The sequence below is a fragment of the Procambarus clarkii genome, chromosome 23 (genome assembly GCF_040958095.1).
Source record: "Procambarus clarkii isolate CNS0578487 chromosome 23, FALCON_Pclarkii_2.0, whole genome shotgun sequence".
Taxonomy (NCBI): Eukaryota; Metazoa; Arthropoda; class Malacostraca; order Decapoda; family Cambaridae; genus Procambarus; species Procambarus clarkii.
The window spans coordinates 42,711,931-42,737,868 of NC_091172.1; the positions used below are offsets into that span (position 1 = coordinate 42,711,931).

The 25,938-nt window shown below is 40.2% G+C and overlaps 1 protein-coding gene and 1 long non-coding RNA gene across 2 annotated transcripts; one reads left to right on the plus strand and one right to left on the minus strand.

The window, feature by feature from the left end:
- Positions 1 to 24,232, plus strand: LOC138367728 (methyltransferase-like protein 27). Its single transcript, XM_069329678.1, has 3 exons — positions 1 to 180; positions 13,429 to 13,541; positions 23,570 to 24,232. Exons 1-3 carry the CDS (start codon positions 78 to 80, stop codon positions 23,645 to 23,647), a joined length of 294 nt encoding a protein of 97 aa, XP_069185779.1. The 5' UTR covers positions 1 to 77; the 3' UTR covers positions 23,648 to 24,232.
- On the minus strand, positions 9,033 to 10,334 carry LOC138367727 (uncharacterized). The gene is made up of 3 exons (XR_011229419.1): positions 10,206 to 10,334; positions 9,617 to 9,743; positions 9,033 to 9,233 (listed from the first exon to the last, which is right to left on the minus strand). It is a non-coding gene; the product is annotated as an uncharacterized lncRNA (long non-coding RNA).
- Positions 24,233 to 25,938: the final 1,706 nt, after the last annotated feature.

The following is a 25,938-nucleotide window of genomic DNA, read 5'->3' on the forward strand; positions in this document are numbered from 1 at the left end:
ATGTAATGACATCATGTGTGATCATGTCGCAATACTTGTGTTGATAATGATGCTGCTGGTTATGTTTATCTTGTGTGATGTTGCCAGACACATATGATGTGGTGGTGACCACTGGCAGCCTGGCTGAGAACCATATGCCTGTTCAATCCATCGATGAATTTATCCGGATCACCAAGCCAGGTGAGAAGCCTTAAACTGTATTCCCAACCCACCCAATAACCATTACATAATACAGTGTCAGAAGTAGATAATAAATAAATAGTTGCAGTACCACAACACTGAGATATCGCTCCTTGTTTGTAATTTTTTATCGCCTTTACGTGACCGTAAGGCGGATAAAGTTCACTGTCCATCTACGGTGTTTCATTAATTTTATGTGAAATGATTGATAACTGTGGATAAATCTTTCATATGCGCCCACTTCACCTCAGGGCTCCCTGAGTGGGTTATACCTCAGGGGCTCCCTGAGTGTGACTAGACACCAGGGCTCACTGATTGGGTTCTAGACATCAGGGCTCATTGAGGGGGGTCACACACCAGGGTTCACTGAGTGGGACTAGACATCAGGGCTCACTGAGTGGGACTAGACATCAGGGCTCACTGAGTGGGACTAGACATCAGGGCTCACTGAGTGGGACTAGACACCAGTGCTCACTGAGTGGGACTAGACACCAGTGCTCACTGAGTGGGACTAGACACCAGTGCTCACTGAGTGGGACTATACACCAGTGCTCACTGAGTGGGACTAGACACCAGTGCTCACTGAGTGGGACTAGACATCAGGGCTCACTGAGTGGGACTAGACATCAAGGTTCACTGAGTGGGACTACACACCAGTGCTCACTGAGTGGGACTACACACCAGTGCTCACTGAGTGGGACTACACACCAGTGCTCACTGAGTGGGACTACACACCAGTGCTCACTGAGTGGGACTAGACATCAGGATTCACTGAGTGGAACTACACCTCAGGATTCAGTGAGTGCAAACAGACATTAGAGCTCCCTGAGTGGCGCTATTCATCAGGGTTTTGTGTGTGTGTGTGTATGGGACTACACATCAGGGCTCCCTAAGGATGCTTATTGTTACGTGGACCATCATGCTCCGAATATTAACCACTGCACTGTGCAGGGCGCCTTATGGCGCTGGATCGAGGCTGCACAGAGCGCCATAAGGCGATCTTGGGCATATTTTTAGGATTCAAAACTAGCACATGGAATCTTGGGTACGAGATAGAGGCATCAGGCCTCCAGTGAGCCTCCGACATTTTTTTCTATTCCCAGCAAGCCCCACAGCAGTGTGGAGTCTCAGTTTCAAAGTAGCAACCATGTCTGACTCATCAGATATGGAAATACAGGACATATTGTTTGATGATGACCATATCAGTGATACTGAAGACTAAAAAAAAGACCTAACACAGGCGTCGGACACTAGTGATACAGACATTGAACTGGACAATGTGGGAGAGTGTGGGCACAGCCCGGCCTGCCGCACCGAACTGGGTCAACACCAGTGTTGGTACCATCCTCCTAGTAAAGTGCGACTAGAACCGCGCGCACCACCTGCGCAGGTGACCCCAAAGGGTTCACCTGCACAGGTAGCTAGTCGCACGGTGTTTTGGGGGGTTCCCCGGGTGTTTGGCACGTGTCGGTGCATGGCGTGTGGGTGCACAGGGCCTTTGACCGAGGGTTGTGTTGGAGTGGGGGCGGGAGGCTATGTGGTTGTATGTGGTCATAAAGGGAGAGTAAAGGAAGAGGAGGAGAAAAGGAGAAGAGGAGAGGAATAGTAGTAGATGAATATGTATGAGTAAGTGCCATAGAGTTAATCCTGTGTGTAGATAGATAGATGGGAGTATGTAGGTTATGTAGAGGTGGGAGGGGCCCCCCTACCTGGCAAGGATATGTTGAGGAGGGAGGAGGTCCCATCCCCCTGAGAGGGTAGGAGATCAGGCTCTTAAGATGGGTAAGGGGTGGGAGAAGGAGGGGAAAGGGAAGGGAACAGGTGGCGGGGGCTTTGACTGATAGCGCGGGTCTCTGTTTTATGTAGTGTTAATATTTCTTACCAATTCTTTGCCTGTGGTGGGGGTCTCCAATATCTTCATGTTGCAGTCAAGAGGTGTACACGGATGGAGGTCACAGTAACAAATGAGGGTGTGAATTTACCCGTACTGTTTTTGTAATCAGGGTGGGTGGGGCATCCCTCTCCCTCCACTCCCTGACTTTCTAGAGTGGTAAGAAGCAGGACCACATACCGCCACATAGACCTGAGAAGTGTCACCACATGGCACATGGATGAGTGCAGAAGTTAATGTTTTGAACCGTTCTCCTCTTGAAGAGTGAGACGCATCTGCCGGAAATGACAGCAATACGGTGCACCATACTCACTCCTGTCACAGCTCTCTCTGCCACATAGCAGCAGCGGCACATAGGCCATGAGGCAGCCCACATACCTCAATGTAGGAGAACTGTACTGGTGTGTGGTCTTTGATGCCCCGCGCGTTAAAGTGGTGTTATATGTCGCACCCTCCCACCACCCCCCTCCCGTGCAGGTGACAGTTATCGATTCCCCACTTCAGATTTTCCCAGGCTGGCATAAACGAGGTAAACACACACACACATATATATATATATATATATATATATATATATATATATATATATATATATATATATATATATATATATATATATATATATATATATATATATATATATATATATATATATATATATATATATATATATATATATATATATATATTATTAAGTATGACCGAAAAAGTAAGATTAATAATTCTAACACGAATTTTCTCAATCTTTCGTACATTTCTTTTCACTGTTGGAGGTAATTCAAAAATCAATTCTCCAAAATTCATTTTTATTTCTAGTCTGACGCGACACTTGAGCGCGTTTCGTAAAACTTATTACATTTTCAAAGACTTTAGTTAACAAATACACAACTGAATAGAACTTACACATCTCCGATTTTGATTATATCTATATTTGAGTGAGGTAGATGGGGTGAGGTGGTATTTAATAAGGTATTAATTTCATCAACACAAGCCAGAACATGAAACAATGGGTATTGAATAGAAGTGATTGTAGAAAGCCTATTGGTCCATATTTCTTGATGCTTCTATACTGGAGCAGAGTCTTGAGGTGGGTAGAATAAAGTTGTGCATTAATTGGCTGTTGATTGCTGGTGTTGACTTCTTGATGTGTAATGCCTGTGATGTGGTGTTACACATCACACTTCTGTGATGTGTAATTCTCAATATTTCTTTTCACTGAAGATGGTAATTGAAAAATCAATTCTCGAAAATTCATTTTTATTTCTAGTCTGACGCGACACTTGAACGCGTTTCATAACAACTTATTACATTTTCAAAGACTTTAGTTTACACACACACAACCATAACCTGCAAACAGATTTCTTACTATGATACAATTCAAACGGTTTTTCATTTTATATACCTGCATTTGGGTGAGGTGATATGTTACAACAGTTTTGGATGAGGTGAAAACAAACTTTCAACACAAGATAGAACACGAAATATTGGGTAATACTGGGTAAAGTTAAAAGGGGAAGAATGGAAGTAAATGCAAAGGGCCTATTGGACCATATTTCTTGATGCTTCTATATTGGTGAGGAGTCTTGAAGTGGGTAGAATATAGTTATGAATTAATTGGCTGTTGATTGCTGGTGTTGACTTCTTAATGTGTAGTGCCTCGCAGATATCAAGCCGCCTGCTGTCGCTGTATATATCGATGATTTCCGTGTTTTTTGTTAAGACTTCTCAGGTGATGGTCTGGTTGTGGGAAGAGATTATATGTTCCTTAATGGAGCCCTGTTGCATAAGCAACAGGGCTACAGCAACAGCAACATGAGCAACAGGGCTCAAGTCGATGACATTCTCATCGACTTGAGAATGGTCCAGGACGGACCGAAACGTCGTCGTCCCTTCAACTTCTAGTGTGTGGTCTGGTCAATATATATATATATATATATATATATATATATATATATATATATATATATATATATATATATATATATATATATATATAAATAATATATATATATATATATATATATATATATATATATATATATATATATATATATATATATATATATATATTATATATGTGTCTTTGTATTCATATCAAATGAAGTTTATAGCCTGAGGTAGAGATCTTTTTTGAATCTCGCTTATAATTTTGCTTGGACTCTGAGTAACGAACCTCCTCGTAGCATTGAGTGTGTCATTGTTCTTTCTCAAAGGTGAGCCATGACCTCAACATACAAATTCCAAATGCAGGCCTGGGCGGAGAGAGAGCCTTTGTGGGCGGCTCCCCTCTTAGGAGTTAGACACATAACTGGGGGTAAATGAGGTAATACCGCTCACCCAACCCATGCTCCAGCAGGCCCTCCACCCCTCTCCCTCTACACCTAGTACTCAAGTCTGTTTACTTTCCCCCTCAGAGGTTAAGGGGGGCTTACATGCATGTCTCTAAGTAAACTCAGTCAGTCAAAGTCAGTAGGTTAGCGTTTAATGAATTTTCTTCTATCTATCAAACTACTGCCCCCATTTAGCATCACTCAGTAAACTCAGTCAAACAAAGTCTGTAGGTTAGCGTTTACTGAATGAGGGAACCATTTTTAAAAGATGTCTACCTCTCTATCTCTCTCTCAGTGGTGTATCTCTCTCTCTCTCAGTGGATCGGAGATCTGCTAAGAGGGTTGACATTAGTTCATGTCTTAAAACACCCGTTCCTTTCCAATGACCCGTGAGCTCTCTCCCATAGGTGAGCCATCTTCCCCACATACAAAGTCCAACCAATTTTTTTTATCTTAAAGGTGACTACCAGTCTTCAATTTTCTTATAACAAATCCTACATGCTTTTCTCTCTCTCTATTCGTCAAAGTCAGTAGGTAGCCGTTTACTGAATGAATGAGGGAAACATTTTTAGTGGGGTTTGAGGTGTAGTGAGATGGGCGAGGTCGGCAAACACATCGCTGTCTGACCTCCGCTATACCTCAAACGCGCCAATCATTCTCTCTCTCTCTCTCTCTCTCCCATAGGTGAGCAATGTTACCCACACAAATTCCAAGCATGCGCTGTTAGCAAGTAAGCATATATATGACTAATGTGGAAAAACGCAGACAGAAGGGAAGAGTCATTCATCCACTCCATCGAACCTTCTTGTCATCCTAGTCAACCATCCAATCTGTAGAAAGGGTTTAGCTAGTACACAGATGGGGGAGTTATCTCCATTTCATCTCTCTTACCAAATAAATATTACTGTGTTCACCATTACACACATCTAGGGCGGTTGTTTGAGGTGTACTGAGATGAGCGAGGTTTTTGGGTGACCTTACCCTCACCCCCATCCACCCACACCACAACCCCCCTCCCCAGCCCAAACCATCAAGCATCACTTCACTCTTCCCAGACCGGATGTTCAATGCAAAGCCTTTAGTAGTAGTATTATTTCTGTTCATATGTAGAGTAGTGACCCAGTTCACAAACACACAGATGCCATCCCAATCCACACGTGCTCACCAGAGGACACACCACGCTGAAAGACGGAATAGTTTGGGGAGACGTGATCACTACCTACAAACTCTAATATTTTTTGTTAACTGTGTGATTACCACATATACCTTACGAATCTTAGTCTAGATATTATTATTATTATTATTATTATTATTATTATTATTATTATTACTATATTTTAAAACCATCCCTCAGTAACTCAGTAAGTCAAACAGCAACAGTGGACTGAAGACTCTAATATGTTATGGGATAGACTGCTTCTCTCTCGAGTTGAGCCATTAATGAAATACCCGGCTTCAATTTGGTAGAACATAGGATCTACAGTTTCGTCAGGCTGACCTTATGCCATTAGCACTTTATGATAGTTTAGTTCACTTATTATGCACCCCATACCCATCTTGCGGGCGGTATTGGAAAGGGTTACAGAGGCTCAAGGACTGAACACCACAATTCATTTAGCTAAGCAAGTTACAATCTTGATGAGCTAGTTACAAAATTCAATATAAGTCGGCGCATCGACAATGGGTTCGAGATCGACCGCCCTCGACCCACCACAAGTACAGTTTCTAAATTAAGCAGTGTCAATTTCACTTTGCCTCAGATCTACAGGATCTTGGTGAAGTTCTCGGTGTACTGCTGCTCTCAGATTGCTCATTGACAGTCCAAGGTTACACTCAACGACTCCTCCTTTAAAGGCAGATTCTTTGGCTAACGTATCAGCTCTATCATGCATTCGGAGGCCAACATGAGATGGAGACCACATGAAATGGACTCTGTTACCATCGTTAATAATTTTGTTGTATTTTGTGTCTAGCTTCGGACACGATCATGTTACAGTTATGTCTTAAAGAGTTGAGAGCATTTAAGGATGATAAGGAGTCACTTACAATTAATGTATCAAGTTTGGAGACATGTACACATTTCAGTGCAAGGAGCAAGGCAAATAGTTCAGTCTGAAGGGTAGAGGCCCAGTTGTTTATACGGACTCCCCACTCAAAGTACAAGCCATCGCCCATTGTCAGAACAACTGCACTTCCAGCTGCACCCGTGGTGCGGTGTAGGGAACCATCAGTGTATATGATTTGAGAGAGAGAGTGCTCTGTGGACAGAGCATCAATATGGCTTAAGGCGTTGAGCTTTGCCTCAAGACACAGCTTGGGCTCATCTCTAATTTGCTTCTTGGGTGGAAAGGGTGTAATCTCCCACGGTGCAGGAAAGTGCTGTTGTTGTTTCTCTTGGTGCAAATCATGAACCTGATACATTCTGAGTCGAGTTCCAGTTTTTTGTTATCCATTTGGAACAATGCTGATCTTCAATAAAGAAATTCTGGAGGGCTTCTATACAAGGGTTAGGATGAGTTAGCCTAAGCATTTTTTTATACCAATTTGACATAAGTTCCTTTCTCATATTAAGTATCTTTGTGGTACGAGACCACCCAAGGGTTTTCCTCAAGGCTTCGTTCTGCAATTTTTCAAACCCTCCAAGCTTTCTTACAGACATCAAACAAGCAGAGGTGCAGCATAATCCACTAAACATCTGATGTATGCAACGTACATCATTTTGACAATTCTGACACCGACCCGCCTTAGCAAGAGGACTATGCGCAACAGTAGCCCCAGCGAAAACGTAGACTTTTAATATCGTAGCAAGACAATGACACAGAATGTTCACCACTCTTAATATTTTTAATCAAGCACTGATAACATAGCATAATTTGAGATTTTTTCTCATTTCATATCGCTTGTGTAGATTTAGTTTAAACAAAAAGTGAAACACGGGAACATGAACTAATAGGGTTGAGATAGGAGGAAAGACTGCGGAAGATAAAAGAGCTGAGGAGACATGTTCGCTACTTACATTTCTTCATGTGAGTTCATTTTAGTTTAATTTTTTCAATCGTAAAATAAAATACTACTGTCATAAACCTTGTATTGGGTGGCTCAGACATTCAGTTTGCAACTCAGTGTTTACTGAACGTGGAAATCTCTTCATGTGTAATTATTTAGTTTAGTTTAAAGTTTTCCAATCTTAAAATATTACTATCAACAACAACAACGTATTGGGTGTCTTAGACAGTCAGTTTACAACTCAGTAAGTGTTTACTGAACGTGGGAATCACTTCGTGTGTGGTCATTTTTGTTTAGTTTTAAGTATTTCCATCGTAAAATAAAATACTACTTGCATCAGCCCTGTATTGGGTGGCTCAGACATTCAGTTTACAACTCAGTAAATGTTCACTGAACGTGGAAAATCACTTCATGTGTGCTCATTTACTTTAGTTTAAAGTTTCCCAATCTTAAAATATTACTATCATCATCAACCATGTATTGGGTGACTTAGACATTCAGTTTACAACTCAGTAAGTGTTTACTGAACGTGGGAATCACTTCATGTGGGTTCATTTCTGTTTAGTTTAAATCTTTTCCATCTTAAATTAAATACTACCATCATCACCCATGCATTGGGTTTCTGAGTCATTCAGTTATCATCATCTCAGCAAGTGTTTACTGAATGGGGAAATCACTTCTCGCGAGTTCATTTTTAGTTTAGTTTAAAGTTTTCCATCGTAAAATAAAATACTACTAACATCAACCATGTATTGGGGTCTCAGGCATTCGGTTAACCGCTCAGTAAGTGCTTACTGAACATCGAAATCATTTCATGTGAGCCCATTTTTAGTTGAACCCGTCTCCACTCCAAACCGGACCGGAGTTCCGAATCTGGACCTACAGTCCTGACTGGTTTGGAGTGGAGAAGCAAAATTATAAGTGAGATTAAAAAAAGATCTCTACCTCGGGCTATAAACTTTATTTGATATAAATACAGAGACATTATATATATATATATATATATATATATATATATATATATATATATATATATATATATATATATATATATATATATATATATAATATATATATATATATATAATATATATATATATATATATTATGCATATTATATATATTATATTATGCATATATATATATATATATATATATATATATATGTCGTACCTAGTAGCCAGAACTCACTTCTCAGCCTACTATTCAAGGCCCGATTTGCCTAATAAGCCAAGTTTTCCTGAATTAATATATTTACTATAATTTTTTTCTTATGAAATGATAAAGCAACCCTTTTCTCTATGTATGAGGTCAATTTTTTTTTATTGGAGTTAAATTTTATGTAGATATATGACCGAACCTAACCAACCCTACCTAACCTAACCTAACCTATATTTATAGGTAAGGTTAGGTTAGGTAGCCAAAAAAAGCTAGGTTAGGTTAGGTTAGGTAGGTTAGGTAGACGAAAAAAACATTAATTCATGAAAATTTGGCTTATTAGGCAAATCGGGCCTTGAATAGTAGGCTGAGAAGTGCGTTCTGGCTATTAGGTACGACATATATATATATATATATATATATATATATATAAATATATATAAATATATATATGTGTTTACCTCGTTTATGCCAGCCTGGGAAAATCTGAAGTGGGGAATTAATAACTGTCACCTGCACGGGAGGGGGGTGGTGGGAGGGTGCGACATATAACACCACTTGGGGGCATATCAAAACGCAAATTACAAATGTTCCGATTTTTTTTGAAAATTTATTCATGGAATGGGTATAGAAGGGGCTGCAACTAGTCCAAGTTTCAGCATCACACCCTAAATAGAAATGGAGAAAGGAAATACAGAACGTATTATGCAACGAATTTTCAACATTTTCAAAAAATTTCAGGGAACACATGTGTCAACTAAAATCATTTATATAACACTCAGATGTTAAAATTAGCATATAATAAAGGATTGATGTGAGCAGTTTTATCAAAAAAGTGTTTAGTGCAATAATATAATTATTCAAAGTTACCCTTCCAAAAATATGCAATATATGATGTTTATAAATTTTTATAAAATCAACAAATGGACTTTTGACTAAAATGTCTACATAGGGCTGTAGAAGCACAAACTCTACATATAAGGAGTAATTTGCATGTAAATTGATTAATAAATGAAAGCTGTGAAACACCTTGAAGTTGTAAATTACTTACCTGAGTAAAATAAGATCAAAGTTCGGCCACCTGTAGCTGAGTTTGACATCGACCTATTTCGTTCATAATTGGCACCCTTGCAGATAGGCATCCATTGAGCAAGGTATGCAAGTTCCATGCACATCCCCTGATAACAAACGAAAAAAAAAAAATTGAAAAAAATTGTAAAAAAAAAAAAAAAAATTATATATATATATATATATATATATATATTTTCTATTTTATTTTATTTTTATTCTATTTTATTTCTATTTTACACAGAAGACAATGTCCAACATAATAGGCCAATTACACTGGATTAATCTTTGTGTTTAGATAGGAGCTGCCTTGTATGGGCCAATAAGCCTTCTGCAGTTACCCCTATGTTTCACCTCACATTTATCCCATATATATATATATATATATATATATATATATATATATATATATATATATATATATATATATATATATATATATATATATATATATATATATATATATATGTATATATATATGTATATATGTCATATATATATATATATGTATCCTGCACATACATATTACAATAATTACAAAATACCAAATTATAACACTAAAACATACTAACCTATTGACATTGGTCCGAATTGTGGGTCCTCAAGGTGGCACTGCATTGGGCACTAGTAGGCACCTGCATGATTGCTGGATCACCTTCCTCAGGAGCTTGTCTCGGCTTGTTGGAGGGAGGGAGGTCTAGGAAGGTGTGTGAGGAGGGTCTAGGAGGGTTGAGGAAGGTGTGTGAGGAAGGTTGAGGTGTGTGAGGAAGGTTGAGGTGGTGTGTGAGGAAGGTTTAGGTGGTGTGTGAGGAAGGTTGAGGTGGTGTGTGAGGAAGGTTGAGGAGGTGTCGGTGCGCCACCATCTCTCACTGGATATTACTCTTCGCGCTAAAGCGGCTTTCTTTCACTGATAAAGACGGCGACCGAGTGCCAGATTTGTTGCTCTTATCTTCTGGCACTATCTCTTTATAAGAGTTTGTGCAGTTGACGCAACAATGCGCTATTCCAGGAACGATAATGGAGCGCGCGTCAGAACAGTCCGCACTCTATCGGACACACGAGGTGACTGGGGGCTGGGAGCTCCCTATAGCCCAACAAGGGATGAGAAGGTTGCCGAATGAGTGTATATTTACTCCTTATGCATACATCGATATTTACGACGTTATTACGAAAATTTTGACGTTTAGAACGTAAGACGCAATACTCTTGGCGCGCCACAGCCGCGGGGCACCGGATTCTGCACAATTAAGCATGCAAATGTACCATAAATACTTTAATTTATATCATAACATTATCCGGTTTGCGCCAAAGTGTTGCTAGAACGTTGTAGTCTTTTTATAAATATTTCAGAAATATTAGATTTTTTTCCGAATTTTTGCGTTTGATATGCCCCCTTCGCGTGGGGCATCAAAGACCACACACCAGTACAGTTCTCCTACATTGAGGTATGTGGGCTGCCTCATGGCCTATGTGCCGCTGCTGCTATGTGGCAGAGAGAGCTGTGACAGGAGTGAGTATGGTGCACCGTATTGCTGTCATTTCCGGCAGATGCGTCTCACTCTTCAAGAGGAGAACGGTTCAAAACATTAACTTCTGCACTCATCCATGTGCCATGTGGTGACACTTCTCAGGTCTATGTGGCGGTATGTGGTCCTGCTTCTTACCACTCTAGAAAGTCAGGGAGTGGAGGGAGAGGGATGCCCCACCCACCCTGATTACAAAAACAGTACGGGTAAATTCACACCCTCATTTGTTACTGTGACCTCCATCCGTGTACACCTCTTGACTGCAACATGAAGATATTGGAGACCCCCACCACAGGCAAAGAATTGGTAAGAAATATTAACACTACATAAAACAGAGACCCGCGCTATCAGTCAAAGCCGCCGCCACCTGTTCCCTTCCCTTTCCCCTCCTTCTCCCACCCCTTACCCATCTTAAGAGCCTGATCTCCTACCCTCTCAGGGGGGTGGGACCTCCTCCCTCCTCAACATATCCTTGCCAGGTAGGGGGGCCCCTCCCTCCTCTACATAACCTACATACTCCCATCTATCTATCTACACACAGGATTAACTCTATGGAACTTACTCATACATATTCATCTACTACTATTCCTCTCCTCTTCTCCTTTTCTCCTCCTCTTCCTTTACTCTCCCTTCATGACCACATACAACCATATAGCCTCCCGCCCCCACTCCAACACAACCCTCGGTCAAAGGCCCTGTGCACCCACACGCCATGCACCGACACGTGCCAAACACCCGGGGAACCCCCCAAAACACCGTGCGACTAGCTACCTGTGCATCACCTGTGCAGGTGAACCCTTTGGGCTCACCTGCGCAGGTGGTGCGAGCGGTTCTAGTCGCACTTTACTCTACTCCTCCTAACACAGCGTCATATGACTTGGTGGCCCGTCCCCCTAACACAGCGTCACATGACTAGGTGGCCCGTCCCCCTAACACAGCGTCACATGACTAGGTGGCCCGTCCCCCTAACACAGCGTCACATGACTAGGTGGCCCGTCCCCCTAACACAGCGTCACATGACTAGGTGGCCCGTCCCCCTAACACAGCGTCATATGACTTGGTGGCCCGTCCCCCTAACACAGCGTCACATGACTAGGTGGCCCGTCCCCCTAACACAGCGTCACATGACTAGGTGGCCCGTCCCCCTAACACAGCGTCACATGACTAGGTGGCCCGTCCCCCTAACACAGCGTCACATGACTAGGTGGCCCGTCCCCCTAACACAGCGTCACATGACTAGGTGGCCCGTCCCCCTAACACAGCGTCACATGACTAGGTGGCCCGTCCCCCTAACACAGCGTCATATGACTTGGTGGCCCGTCCCCCTAACACAGCGTCACATGACTAGGTGGCCCGTCCCCCTAACACAGCGTCACATGACTAGGTGGCCCGTCCCCCTAACACAGCGTCACATGACTAGGTGGCCCGTCCCCCTAACACAGCGTCACATGACTAGGTGACCCATCCTCCTAACAGAGCGTCACATGACTGGGTGACCCATCCCCCCTAACACAGCATCACATGACTAGGTGGCCCGCCCTCTTAACACAGCGTCACATGACTGGGTGACCCGCCCTCCTAACACAGCGTCACATGACTAGGTGGCCCGCCCTCCTAACACAGCGTCACATGACTAGGTGGCCCGTCCCCCTAACACAGCGTCACATGACTAGGTGACCCATCCTCCTAACAGAGCGTCACATGACTGGGTGACCCATCCCCCCTAACACAGCATCACATGACTAGGTGGCCCGCCCTCTTAACACAGCGTCACATGACTGGGTGACCCGCCCTCCTAACACAGCGTCACATGACTAGGTGGCCCGCCCTCCTAACACAGCGTCACATGACTAGGTGGCCCGCCCTCCTAACACAGCGTCACATGACTGGGTGACCCGTCTTCCTAACACAGCGTCACATGTTGATGTATACTCTGTTAAAACCAAAAATTGTTGTTAGAGAAAATGGAAGCGGCTCGCAATATTGACATATTATCTCGTTTTCTTTTTTGGGTCCTGTGGTAGGTTAGGATAAGACACCTCAGTATGACAGTTCCTTGACGTTGGGAACGCCCACAAGAACGGGCGGGACCACCACCCGAAATGATTGAGAATTGTTGGACAGCATCTTCCACACTCACCAGTGGTGGTGGACAACACCGTCCACGCTCACGAACACTGTCAGGCAGGTCTAGTGCGCAGCGCCTGCTAGCACTGGGTGTTGAAAGGCAACACCTTTTTTAGGTACTAATACTCATCCTGTCCCGCAGGTGGTCTGGTGATAATTGTGACGGATGTGAAGTACCTGACGACAGTGGAGGCTTACAAGGACAAGCTGGAGCCACACATGGAGCGCCTCGAACAACAGGGATTGTGGCACAAGGTAATATTTCCTCTAGTGTTGTTGTAGTTGTTGCTGGTTGAGGGCAACGACCTAGGGGTCAGAGGCGCCCCGGTTGCCCGGGACCCGGAAAATCCTCAAATGTTGTGGTCTTATTAGGAACAAAATGTACCATTCGTGAAAGATGGCAAGACGTAAACAAGCTAAATACATTTTATTATTCTGCATACTTATATATATATATATATATATATATATATATATATATATATATATATATATATATATATATATATATATATATAATAATAAAATATATAGTGAGGGTACCACCTCTGGTGCCAATGTGGGGACCCATAGCCTCGGAGAAGAAAATAAAAAGTATTCAGAGGAGACCTTGTGGTTTCTCACTGAACACTAATATTATCTTCTCCTACCACCCCCATTCTTTTGTATGTACACATATATATTTGCTTTATTTGAACTTTGTTACAAAAAAGGAGTTACATATAGGTTACAAAGATGGTTATCATAGGTTGTCGAGTTCCTCCAGCTCCTCAGATGGTGGGCAGGAACCCTGGATGCAGTGCGCATTTCCCCTCTGTATCGCCACGCTGAGGCGCTGGAAAAGAAAGCTGGCAGCTCTAGGGTCCCTTATTTCAATGAGCCTAGAACCCAGTTCCTTCAAAAAACTGGTAGCACTTTTACCCCAGGAGCCGAGTGTCTCAGAAGCAATAGGGACAAAATTGTAGTGGTGATCCAGTTCTCTATACTTACGGGATTTGGCTGCTTCCCTGTGGGTGGCAGCGCCACCTGAGGTCAATGTAGGTGTTAGCCAGGGTTGATACGCACGTGTAGTCCCATACCAACTGCTTGCCATTCTTCCAGGGGTTCACTGTGATACCATCCGGGCAACCAATATGAGCATCAGAGTTACGGGGCGTTAGGTAACGGGGCTCTCTTTCAGCTGGGCATCCAGCTGTGGTGAGGCTCCTCTTGATGATGTCATTAACTTCACTGTGCCTCGAGTGCCATTCCCCTGTGCTTTGGCAGAGTAGGTCATGGTGGCCGTACCTGTCAGCCACCACCTCGCCGCAAATACACCTATATCTGGTGTGGATTGGGGCAGCAAGGCGGAGGGCCACAGCAATTCGGAGGGCGTGTGGTGTGAGACGCGTGCCAGTGGCCGACATTGGGGTTGCTAACAGGAAATCCCCTGCATGTGAGGCTGCTACTGCTGTGAGGCGAGCAATGTCGTGTTGTGTTGTTGCCGCACCCAGGCACTCTGCAGCAACTTGGTCTACAATGGAGCCATCCCAGCTGGATTGCTTGTGGGCTTTTGGGGATGGTGGTTGTGGTGATGGCCCTGCACGAGAGGCCCACTCTGTGGCACAGCGTGTAAAATTGAGATCATGTACACCTGCCAGCTGATGTAAGTGTATATATATATATATATATATATATATATATATATATATATATATATATATATATATATATATATATATATATATATATATATATATATATATATATATATATATATACTAGCAGTACCCACCACGCGTTGCTGTGGCTCAGTCTGGGTAAGTGGGAAAGAAAGAAAAAGGAAAGCGCAACTTTCTAATATGTTTAATTTTACAATGTTTGTGGGTATACAATATTTTTTGTTGTTCCGTTATCTGTAGAAATATAGAAACTGTCTGGTTTGCCAACTCTAGAACACACGAAATATAATTTTCTATGTGAGAAGCAATCCGTGTCTAAATATAAACTGCACAATTCTGAAGATTGGCCCTGAGCTTTGTTGATGGTGATTGCAAACGCCAATCGAATTGGAAATTACAATATCTTAAATTGAAATGGCATATCTGTTGGAATCATAAGAATGCGAGGAATAAGGACATCTCCACTTGTGAAAGGTCCTGTCAAGATTGTTGCTTCTACGACGTCGCTGATCAATTTTTTACAGCAAGCCGCGTGGCGTTGCGAAGTTTTGGCTGGTTGATATTTCGCAACATGATAATTGGCACGCCGATTTTCAATTGAAAAAAATTTCAAAGCAATCGGAAAAGAACTTTCAGAGTTTACAGCATGTGTTGCTCTTCCGTCCTACAGATGGTGCTGATTTTCCAAAAAATCCTGTTTTTCCTATCACAGGTAAAGCATGTATATAGTAGGTAAATAAAAACGCTCCTCTATTCGAATGCAACGTTGCGTCAAAATTTCAAAGCAATCGGTAAAGAGGATTCGAAGATTTCCCTCACATGAAAAACACATTAAAATTAAAGTTTTAAAGCGGATTAAGGCGCCCTGTAGTTACCAGTTGCGTTGCTCCTGGGAGTATGGGTTCGAGTCACTTCTGGGGTGTGAGTTTTCAGTCGCATATAGTCCTGGGGACCATTCAGGCTTGTTCGCATTTGTGTTCCTCACGTGTGCCCCAAAGAATGAGGTGATTTGGTGAAATGCTATGCCCAAGATTACCATCCGAGTTGCCGGCGGGGAAGTGGTTCAAATAGCTTCGGCTATCACTTCCTTTTGTCCGGCCGTGATGGTCAAGCGGATTAAGGCGCCCTGTAGTTACCAGTTGCGTTGCTCCTGGGAGTATGGGTTCGAGTCACTTCGGGGGTGTGAGTTTTCAGTCGCATATAGTCCTGGGGACCATTCAGGCTTGTTCGCATTTGTGTTCCTCACGTGTGCCCCAAAGAATGAGGTGATTTGGTGAAATGCTATGCCCAAGATTACCATCCGAGTTGCCAGCGGGGAAGTGGCTCAAATAGCTTCGGCTATCACTTCCTTTTGTCCGGCCGTGATGGTCAAGCGGATTAAGGCGCCCTGTAGTTACCAGTTGCGTTGCTCCTGGGAGTATGGGTTCGAGTCACTTCTGGGGTGTGAGTTTTCAGCCGCATATAGTCCTGGGGACCATTCAGGCTTGTTCGCATTTGTGTTCCTCACATGTGCCCCAAAGAATGAGGTGATTTGGTGACATGCTATGCCCAAGATTACCATCTGAGTTGCCGGCGGGGAAGTGGTTCAAATAGTTTCGGCTATCACTTCCTTTTGTCTGGCCGTGATGGTCAAGCGGATTAAGGCGCCCTGTAGTTACCAGTTGCGATGCTCCTGGGAGTATGGGTTCGAGTCACTTCTGGGGAGTGAGTTTTCAGTCGCATATAGTCCTGGGGACCATTCAGGCTTGTTCGCATTCGTGTTCCTCACGTGTGCCCCAAAGAATGAGGTGATTTGGTGAAATGTTATGCCCAAGACTACCATCCGAGTTGCCGGCGGGGAAGTGGTTCAAATAGCTTCGGCTATCACTTCCTTTTGTCCGGCCGTGATGGTCAAGCGGATTAAGGCGCCCTGTAGTTACCAGTTGCGTTGCTCCTGGGAGTATGGGTTCGAGTCACTTCTGGGGAGTGAGTTTTCAGTCATTATATATATATATATATATATATATATATATATATATATATATATATATATATATATATATATATATATATATATATATATATATATATATATATATATATATATTGTTAAATATGACCGAAAAAGCAAGATTAATAATTCTAACACGAATTTTCTCTATGTGTCTTATATTTCTTTTCACTGTTGATGGTAGCTGAAAAATCAATTCTCCAAAATTCATTTTTATTTCTAGTCTGATGCGACACTTGAACGCGTTTCGTTAAACTTATTACATTTTCAAAGACTTTAGTTTACACACACACACAACTGTAACTGAACAAAGTTCAAACAGCTTCGATTTTATATCTGCATTTGGGTGAGGTGATATGTTACAACAGTTTTGGATGAGGTGAAAACAAACTTTCAACACAAGACAGAACACGAAACAATGGGTATAATATTTTATAAGTTAACGGGAAGAATGGAAGTAACTGCAAAGGGCCTATTGGCCCATATTTCTTGATGTTTCTATATTGGTGCGGAGTCTTGAAGTGGGTAGGATATAGTTGTGCATTAATTGGCTGTTGATTGCTGGTGTCGACTTCTTAATGTGTAGTGCCTTGCAGATATCAAGCCGCCTGCTATTGCTGTATCTATCGATGATTTCTGTGTTTTTTGTTAAGACTTCTCTGGTGATGGTCTGGTTGTGGGAAGAGATTATATGTTCTCTTTTAAAGCGTTCTGCTTTGTGTCTGGAGAGTTTCTCATGAGTAGGTTGGCCGTTTTTTTGGTTTTATAGTAAATCGTCAATTGTAACTTCTGATTTTTGTCTGTTGGGATAACGTTTCTATTAACAATATCTTTCAGGACCCCTTCCTCCGTTTTATGAGCTGTGGAAAAGAAGTTCCTGTAAAATAGTCTAATAGGGGGTACAGGTGTTGTGTTTGTTGTCTCTTCAGTGGTTGCATGGCGTTTAACCTTCCTTCTTATGATGTCTTCAACGAAACCATTGGAGAAGCCTTTGTTAACTAGGACCTGCCTTACGCTGCAGAGTTCTTCATCGACTTGCTTCCATCCTGAGCTGTGGCTGAGAGCACGGTCGACGTAAGCGTTAACAACACTCCTCTTGTACCTGTCTGGGCAGTAACTGTTGGCATTGAGGCACATTCCTATGTTTGTTTCCTTAGTGTAGACTGCAGTGTGGAAACCTCCATGACATGTCCATACGCGTATCCAGGATTATATTCCCCAATAATTTTTGGCAGGTGGTGTCCGGATCTGTGAACGCCAAGAAATCCGGACTCCACCTGCCAAAGATTATTGGGGAATATAAACCTGGATATGCGTATGGAAATGTCAAGACACATAAGCCTGGAAACCCACTTCGGCCAATCATCAGCCAGATACCCACACCCATGTACAGACTGGCGAAACGACTCAACGGCTTGCTGACTCCTTATGTCCCTTGCGCCTTCAGCCTGAAGTCTCCAAAGGAATTTGTTGACTTACTGCGGGGAACACGGGCCACAGGAATAAGAGCCTCATTGGACGTAGAATCACTGTTTACCAACGTACCTGTGGATGAAACAATCGGGATGATAGCGGACAGAGTGTATCGTGATCCGTCCTCTACTCTTCTTGAGATACCAGAAAACATTCTAAGGAAACTACTCCAAGCTTGATGGGGTCGCCATGGGTTCTCCCTTAAGTGTCCTGTTTGCAAACTTCTACATGAGTACCATTGAGCAAAAAGTCTTAGTCAACATGAACTTGAAACCGGCCATATACTGCAGGTATGTTGACGACATTTTTACACAGGTACCTGATGTCAAACATCTGCAGGAGCTGAAGGTGGCATTTGAGCAGAATTATGTGTTGTGTTTCACTTACGAGATGGAGAAAGATGGGAAGCTGCCCTTTGTAGATGTAACAGTCATGGAAAGGATTGGAGGTTTCCACACTGCAGTCTACACTAAGGAAACAAACATAGAAATGTACCTAAATGCCAACAGTGACTGCCCAGACAGGTACAAGAGGAGTGTTGTTAACGCTTATGTCGACCGTGCTCTCAGCCACAGCTCAGGATGGAAGCAAGTCGACGAAGAACTCAATAGGGTAAGGCAGGTCCTATTCAACAACGGCTTCTCTAATGGTTTCATTGAAGACATCATAAGAAGGAAAGTGAAACGCCATGCAACCTCTGAAAAGACAGCTAACACAACACCTATACCCCCTATTAGACTATTTTACAGGAACTTCTTTTCCACAGCTACTGACGATTTACTATAAAACCAAGAAAACGGCCAGTTTACTCATGAGAAACTCTCCAGACACAAAGCAGAACGCTTTAAAAGAGACCAACGTCGTCTATGCCTTCAAATGCCCTCCTGGGGACTGTAAGCCTCAAAAAACTCAGTGTATAGGCAAGACAACAGCTCTTTCCAGGCGTTTAACGATGCATAAGCAACAGGGCTCCATTAAGGAACATATAATCTCTTCCCACAACCAAACCATCACCAGAGAAATCTTAGCAAACAACACAGAAATCATTGATAGATACAGCGATAGCAGGCGGCTTGACATCTGCGAGGCACTACACATCAAGAAGTCAACACCAGCAATCAACTGCCAATTAATGCACAACTATATTCTACCCCCTTCAAGACTCTGCTCCAATATAGAAGCACCAAGAAATATGGGCCAATAAGCCCTCTGCAATGATTTCCATTCTTACCTTCAATACCCATTGTTTCGTGTTCTGTCTTGTGTTGAAAGTTTGTTTTCACCTCATCCAAAACTGTTTTAACATATCACCTCACCCAAATGCAGGTATAAAAAATCGAAGATGTTTAAGCTCTATTCAGTTATAGTTGTGTGTGTGTAAACTAAAGTCTTTGAAAATGTAATAAGTTTTACGAAACGCGCTCAAGTGTCCCATCAGACTAGAAATAAAAATTAATTTTGGAGAATTGATTTTTCAGTTACCATCAACAGTGAAAAAAATATAAGAATCATAGAGAAAATTCGTGTTAGAATTATTAATCTAATCTTGCTTTTTTGGTCATATTTAACAATATATATATATATATATATATATATATATATATATATATATATATATATATATATATATATATATATATATATATATATATATTATTAAATATGACCGAAAAAGTAAGATTAATAATTCTAACACGAATTTTCTCAATCTTTCGTACATTACGCTTCCCTGTTGGAGGTAAATAAAAAATCACTTCTCCAAAATTCATTCCGTGCTGCGTTTCACTTACGAGACGGAAAAGGATGGGAAGCTGCCTTTTCTAGATGTAACAGTCATGGAAAAGGGCGGAGGTTTCCACACTGCAGTCTACACTAAGGAAACAAACATAGGAATGTGCCTAAATGCCAACAGCGACTGCCCCGACAGGTACAAGAGGAGTGTTGTTAACGCATACGTCGACCGTGCTCTCAGCCACAGCTCAGAATGGAAGCAAGTCGACGAAGAACTCTGTAGGGTAAGGCAGGTCCTAGTCAATAACGGCTTCTCCAATGGTTTCATCGAAGACATCATAAGAAGGAAAGTGAAAAGCCATGCAACCTCTGAAGAGACAACTAACACAACACCTATACCCCCTATTAGACTATTTTACAGGAACTTCTTTTCCACAGCTCATAAAACGGAGGAAAGGGTCCTGAAAGATATTGTTAATAGAAACGTTATCCCTACAGACAAAAATCAGAGGATACAACTGACGATTTACTATAAAACCAGAAAAACGGCCAGCCTACTCATGAGAAACTCTCCAGACACAAAACAGAACGCTTTAAAAGAGACTAACGTCGTCTATGCCTTCAAATGCCCACTTGGGGACTGTAAGCTCCAAAAAACCCAGTATATAGGCAAGACAACAACATCTCTTTCTAGGCGTTTAACGATGCATAAGCAACAGGGCTCCATTAAGGAACATATAATCTCTTCCCATAACCAAACCATCGCCAGAGAAATACTAGTAAACAACACAGAAATTATCGATAGATACAGCGATAGCAGGCGGCTTGACGTTTGCGAGGCACTACACATCAAGAAGTCAACACCAGCAATCAACAGCCAATTATTGCACAACTATATTCTACCCACCTCAAGACTCCGCTCCAATATAGAAGCATCAAGAAATATGGACCAATAGGCTTTCTACAAACACTTCTATTCAATACCCATTGTTTCTGTTCTGTCTTGTGTTGATACTTTTAATACCCTATTAATATCCCCTCCTGTTCTGTCTTGTGTTAATGCCACATCACCCTTCCCACCTCACTCAAATGTAGATATAATATCAGAGAGACATAAGTTCTAATCAGTTGTGTATTTGTGAAGTCTTTGAAAATGTAATAAGTTTTACGAAACGCGCCCGTGTCGCGTCAGACTAGAAATAAAAATGAATTTTGGAGAAGTGATTTTTGATTTACCTCCAACAGTGAAGCGTAATGTACGAAAGATTGAGAAAATTCGTGTTAGAATTATTAATCTTACTTTTTCGGTCATATTTAATAATATATGTCTACAGGAAAGACTGCTACCAAAATATACTAATATATATATATATATATATATATATATATATATATATATATATATATATATATATATATATATATATATATATACATATATATATATATATATATATATATATATATATATATACATATATATATATATATATATATATATATATATATATATATATATATATATATATATATATATAATGAATTATATTCCAATATATATATATATATTGGAATATATATATTGGAATATATATTCCAATAATGAATTTTGGAAAATTGATTTTTGATTTACCTCCAACAGTGAAAAGAAATGTACGAAAGATTGAGAAAATTCGTGTTAGAATTATTAATCTTACTTTTTCGGTCATATTTAATAATATATATATATATGTATATATATATATATATATATATATATATATATATATATATATATATATATATATATATATATATATATATATATATATATATATATATATATATATATATATTATTAAATATGACCGAAAAAGTAAGATTAATAATTCTAACACGAATTTTCTCAATCTTTCGTACATTTCTTTTCACTGTTGGAGGTAAATCAAAAATCAATTCTCCAAAATTCATTTTTATTTCTAGTCTGACGCGACACGAGCGCGTTTCGTAAAACTTATTACATTTTCAAAGACTTTAGTTTACAAATACACAACTGAATAGAACTTACGCATCTCCGATTTTATATCTACATTTGAGTGAGGTGGATGGGGTGAGGTGGCATTAATAGGGTATTAATTTTATCAACACAAGACAGAACAAGAGGTGGTATTAATAGGGTATTAATTTCATCAACACAAGACAAAACACGAAACAATGGGTATTGAATAGAAGTGTTTGTAGAAAGCCTATTGGTCCATATTTCTTGATGCTTCTATATTGGAGCGGAGTCTTGAGGTGGGTAGAATATAGTTGTGCATTAATTGGCTGTTGATTGCTGGTGTTGACTTCTTGATGTGTAGTGCCTCGCAAACGTCAAGCCGCCTGCTATCGCTGTATCTATCGATGATTTCTGTGTTGTTTATTAAGTAAAGTCAGCCAGGATGTGCTATTTGCAGAGTTACTAAGTAAATTATTAAGTAAAGTCAGCCAGGATGTGCTATTTGCAGAGTTACTAAGTAAATTATTAAGTAAAGTCAGCCAGGATGTGCTATTTGCAGAGTTACTAAGTAAATTATTAAGTAAAGTAATCAGGTCCTAGTCAACAACGGCTTCTCCAATGGTTTCGTCGAAGACATCATAAGAAGGAAAGTGAAACGCCATGCAACCTCTGAAGAGACAACTAACACAACACCTATACCCCCTATTAGACTATTTTACAGGAACTTCTTTTCCACAGCTCATGAAACGGAGGAAAGGGTCCTGAAAGATATTGTAATAGAAACGTTATCCCTACAGACAAAAATCAGAGGATACAACTGACGATTTTCTATAAAACCAGAAAAACGGCCAGCCTACTCATGAGAAACTCTCCAGACACAAAACAGAACGCTTTAAAAGAGACTAACGTCGTCTATGCCTTCAAATGCCCTCTTGGGGACTGTAAGCTCCAAAAAACCCAGTATATAGGCAAGACAACAACATCTCTTTCTAGGCGTTTAACGATGCATAAGCAACAGGGCTCCATTAAGGAACATATAATCTCTTCCCACAACCAAACCATCGCCAGAGAAATCCTTAGTAAACAACACAGAAATCATCGATAGATACAGCGATGGCAGGCGGCTTGACGTTTGCGAGGCACTACACATCAAGAAGTCAACACCAGCAATCAAAAGCCAATTAATGCACAACTATATTCTACCCACCTCAAGACTCCGCTCCAATATAGAAGCATCAAGAACTATGGACCAATAGGCTTTCTACAAACACTTCTATTCAATACCCATTGTTTCGTGTTCTGTCTTGTGTTGATGAAATTAGAACATTCAGGTTCAGGTATAAGTTTTCCCTTAACACTCTACCTCTATCCAATTGACTTTGTTACCAGAGTAATGTTCTCATATCATTTACTGTCAAAAGGTAAACTTTTGCGTTTTTGTGTTCAACAGGAAGTAAGGACGGTGGTGCCAAACTATGACAATACGTGTGATGCAGTGGTGTACATCTATCGTATTGTGAGGAACTAGGTCCCTGCCAACAGCTGCGACGTTTACTGTGTTCCTCAAGACTAACTTCAATACTATATTCAGTTATTGTTTCAAGCAACTTCCCCACTATGGACATTTAACTAACTGGTCGATAGGTGGTGGATGTGACCTTCATCCAACTGTACCAGAAGTATCACCACGTTGTCAGAGGCCAGGTCACAGACCGAGCCGCAAGGACAGTGATCCCCGGAATCCCAGTAGTCACGTTTGCAGCCCTCCATGATTCAGGCGGCCTGCATGCCTCTAGTGACTTATTAATATTTGACTGGGCTTACTATGCTAATGTCAAACCTTTTCTGAATGTTTATAAATACTCCAACTGGGACTGGAGTTCCTGTTTTTCTTGTGAGTTTAAAAATATTCTGAGTTATGTTTAACTTTGTAAGTTATATTTTTGGTTTATAGATATCCTGAGTTATGCTTAACTTTTTCAGTTACATCTTTTTTGCTTATAGATATCCTGAGTTATGCCTAACTTTGCGAGTTATATCTTTTTCAATGCATCTGCAAATTTATTGAATCAAATCTTCAACTGTAAAGACTAAAATAAAAAAATTAAATTTATTTTTGCCTCCATTACACCTTTATGATATCTTAAGGCTTTATTTTATTTTAGGAAAACTTTGATGGTTTTTATTCCATTCATACAGAGTTCTCATTTCCTCATTCAGAGAGTTTAGTACAAATTTTAAATTTATGTTCATTATCACATGATTTAGTTAAACAAGTAGGAACAGTTGGCTCATGAATCGAATATATAACGCAGGTACAAATGTTGTATGTTGAATCTAGAGAATGGAATAATGTAGCGAGAGGTTGAGTGCGCCCAGTTGATCTCGCCGAAATCCTTCCCCAGTCGTATGTAATAAGCTCAACGAATATCTTGAACGCCAACGGATTTCTACGTCGTATATTATGTCAAAAGAACATTTACAATGTGTCAAAAAGAACAACATATACAATTTAATCGTAATCACACGATGAAATCATGTAAATAACTATTATTCCCAGCGACACCAGGATGTGGCGTTATCAGTAATTATCCCAAGTATCACCAGGGTGTGGTGTTTTCAACCATTATTCCCAGTATCACCAGGGTGTGGTGTTATCAACCATTGTTCCCAGTATCACCAGGGTGTAGTGTTATCAACCAGTGTTCCCAGTATCACGAGGGTGTGGTTTTATCAACCATTGTTCTCAGTATCACCAGGGTGTGGTGTTATCAACCATTGCTCCCTTTATCACTAGGGTGTGGTAAAGGGAACACTCAAGATAGCATTTACGCACAAAGCATTTCCACACTAAATTCATTTACACAGAAAATACAACATTTACACAACAAATATGCCCTTTATGCACAAAATGTATTATTTTCACTCATAATATGCCATTCACACATAAAATGTGTCGTTTATAGATATAGTATGTCATATACATACAAAATACACACACAAAAATATACCATTTACACAAATATTACATGAACGCTCAAAGTATAACATTTACACAAAGTATGATATTTGCACAAATAAAGTAATTGTTTTTACATTTAGACAATCAAAATGCGCTTTCACTAAAATTACACAATTTCACAAACATAGTTTTCACAAAATACCCACACATTCTCTGATAAACCAAAATACTCTTCCACACGTGCACATGAAGATTTATTTTTTTCAGATTACATATATATAACTTACACAATTACTCAATTTTGTATATATATATATATATATATATATATATATATATATATATATATATATATATATATACATATATATATATATATATATATATATATATATACATATATATATATATATATATATATATATATATATACATATATATATATATATATATATATATATATATATATATATATATATATATATATATATATATATATATATATATATATATATATATATATATATATATATAATATATATCATATGTATAGCACAAAAATACAGTTGCACCAGTTCCACTTCAGCAAATTAAAAACCCAACTTGCGTAGATGCACTCTTCACACAAAACATTATAAAACATGGACAATTATTACTCAAATTGTGTAATTATTACATATCTTTGCACAATTAATGCAAGCAAACTTGCTATATAATTACATATCTTGTGCATTGACAATCAATGCACAACAGGTGTAAATACACACTTCGTCCACATACACAACATGCGCAATTATTACATAAATTGCACAAATATTTTACATCTTTCATAATTATTATTACACAACTTGCATAAA

What these genes read in the sequence shown, in the direction of transcription:
- LOC138367728 (XM_069329678.1), top strand. Translation starts at nt 78, where the DNA reads ATGTTGCCAGACACATATGATGTGGTGGTGACCACTGGCAGCCTGGCT. An exon ending in TATCCGGATCACCAAGCCAG is followed by an intron (nt 181 to 13,428) that starts GTGAGAAGCCTT and finishes CCTGTCCCGCAG; the next exon opens with GTGGTCTGGTGATAATTGTG. An exon ending in AACAGGGATTGTGGCACAAG is followed by an intron (nt 13,542 to 23,569) that starts GTAATATTTCCT and finishes TGTGTTCAACAG; the next exon opens with GAAGTAAGGACGGTGGTGCC.